The 2,515-nt window shown below is 40.4% G+C and overlaps 1 protein-coding gene across 2 annotated transcripts in view; it reads left to right on the top strand.

The window, feature by feature from the left end:
- The window catches only part of LOC137996437 (polycomb protein SCMH1-like), a 28,049-nt gene extending 25,961 nt beyond the window's left edge, over nucleotides 1-2,088 (top strand). The window contains exons 17-18 of one of the 2 annotated variants that reach the window (XM_068841826.1): nucleotides 589-707; nucleotides 1,676-2,088. In XM_068841826.1, the coding sequence (XP_068697927.1) occupies nucleotides 589-707; nucleotides 1,676-1,804 (248 nt within the window). In that variant the 3' untranslated portion in view covers nucleotides 1,805-2,088. The remainder of the gene's footprint in view (nucleotides 1-588; nucleotides 708-1,675) is intronic. The other variant, XM_068841825.1, reaches the window with a different exon arrangement.
- The last annotated feature ends 427 nt before the right edge of the window (nucleotides 2,089-2,515 follow it).

The raw sequence follows: 2,515 nt of genomic DNA, 5'->3' as shown, positions 1-2,515 counted from the left end.
TTACAACTGCCTATCTAGATCATTACTCTCAGTTAGTTAGATCGGCTTCCAATTGAGTGTCGTAAAACAAGTACCAAAGTAATTACTTCGACCAATCGCAGCAGGCGCAAACAGCGCAATGGACCAATCCAAATTCGTAGCAATTCCATGCAACTTGCTCAAAGCGCGGGAAAAATCGTGTGTGCAAGTCGTTGTTGGCTTTGGTTTTCCTTTTCATTGGTCTAAACTGACGCGAGATATTTAAACCAGTCACTAAGCTTAGCATTGGCAATCGCGTAATTAGTTTAGACAGTCATTCATTCATTCATTCATTCATTCATTTGAAAACTGCTCGAAAACATCGGTAGATGTTTTTTACCTCAACTTTGTTCAGGGAACGTTGAAGCACCTACTCACTGTTTACAGGGGCGTCATCCTTGGCGTTGTGGCCAAAAGTGCAGTATCGTAATATTTCCTTTATCTTTGCGGAGGAAATTCACTCGCAATGTATTGGTTTAATTTTCAAGTTCAAAAAAAGAAATGGAATTATTTGCTTTGCCTTCTAAGTCAAATGGTTACACTCAAATAAGTGTGTTATTCTCTTCACAGAAGTAAGTTCTCCGACAGTCGAGTCAACATCTCCAACAACAACTTGGTCCGTCGATGAAGTTGTAAAGTTTATCGAAAAATCGGAACTAGCAGAATATGCAGAGACGTTCAAAAAACACGTGAGTAGAAAGTACTGCCTGGACCTTATGCATGTCTTGGATGCGGTTCTTTTTGCTCAAACCAGTTTCAACGCTTGCAAGTGACGCTCTTATTAGAAGGATCGGCACCACAACGTTGTATCATGTATTAGCAATATTGTGGTACCAAATGAAACACGAATTATTGCTGAACAAGATACAGTCATTATTGTGACGTAATATGTTGCCGTGGCAACGGGCAAGCCCTGTGAAAACACCCTTTATTTTGTCTTTAGTTGCTTATATCTCAAAAACGAACTGGGTGACCCCATTTTTCATTCCTGAAAAGTAATCATAAGGGCAAGATGAAACTTTCTGCAAAGTTTAAAAAGATTATGTGTGGCGGATTCAGAGGCACCTTAATTCTGTGATTTTTTTAAGGTGGCTCTGAATCCGCCGGACAGAATTTTTTTTTAAACTTTAACGAAAGTTTCATCGTGTCCTTCTAATCACTTTTCAGCAATAAAATAGGGGGGTAACCGAGTTCGTTTTTGAGATATGAGCAACTAAATCCAAAATATGGGGTGTTTTGCCTGGGCTTTCCCGTGGCCAAGGTAACTTGTTACATCACAATAATGATCACATCTTGTTTGGGAAATAATCGGTGTTTCGTATGTTACCATAACATTGCTGTTACGTGATACAGTGTTGTAGCGTCGTTATAATAGAGTGTCTTCTAAGTGTTAAAACCCTTTCGAGCTTCCATAATGTCCCTTATTAAGCAACAAAACTGTATGAATAATGTTCTACATACCTCGCACATTTATTGTTAGCGACGACACGCCCAGCTCGCATAAGTTGCATGCGTCCCTTAATCTTGTGCAGTGCATGTGTTCCTTAACCATTCATTATTCAAAGGAAAAGACGCAGAGCTCAATGACAGCTTTAATTCTAGAAGGTCCTTGAGGGCTATTTTTTTTCTAATAAACTTTAATTCTTTCTCTCGATAGGAAATCGACGGCAAAGCCTTACTTCTTTTAACACGAGAAATGGTGATGTCTTACATGGGCCTAAAGCTTGGACCTGCCGTCAAACTTTTGGGCTGCATAGAAGAATTGAAAACCAAGAAATCGACGTAAAACTACAGCCGTATTGTTTGCCCCTCGTTTGTAGAACAGAATCGTTTTTGAGGAGTAAGCGATGAAATATGTCAAACCTGGATCGCAATCATTTGAGGATGTAGTTTTTGGAAGCTTAGGGCGTCGCAAGTATACATGCATTTGCCACGCAGAACGATCATGAGTCAGTGAAACAACTCCTGACTGCTCTCTTTCGTATATTTAAGCTTTTTAAACTGTATATTGTTCATAACATACGAATTTTCTTTCGACTCCATTCACTGAAATAAATCTCTACTCATTTATAGAATTGACTACGTGTGCATTGCCTCCCGGTCACTGGCTCCACCCTTCAGTGGCAAAGGCGCGGGATCCCTTTCCCGTCTCGAAGACACGAATCGTGCCTCGAGGCCCTCTTTTCCTGCTTATGAAGCGGAATTAATTTGCGCGAAAAGCATTACCATCTGGCACAAACGACAGGCTCAAAGTTGCATGACTAAAGTCGAGGATGCACCTGACTCTGATTGGCAAAAAAAGTGGTGGAGGTCAATCAGGAAACATAAGAAATGAAAAGTAAATGCCAAACGAGGATTTACGCAAATTTGCTCCGATTGTACCCTTTTCACCAAGAGATTTTCGCGCTTTTGCCGTTTCCCGTCCAGTACAGGGATAAAATATTTTTAAACTCGACTTGTGATTAACTCTCTGGCTACTACGTGCAAGCATTTTGCC

This window comes from Montipora foliosa, chromosome 3, assembly GCF_036669935.1.
Source record: "Montipora foliosa isolate CH-2021 chromosome 3, ASM3666993v2, whole genome shotgun sequence".
NCBI classification, from domain to species: Eukaryota; Metazoa; Cnidaria; class Anthozoa; order Scleractinia; family Acroporidae; genus Montipora; species Montipora foliosa.
The sequence above is the reverse complement of the archived record's forward strand: the minus strand, read 5'-3'. Positions and strand labels throughout refer to the sequence as shown.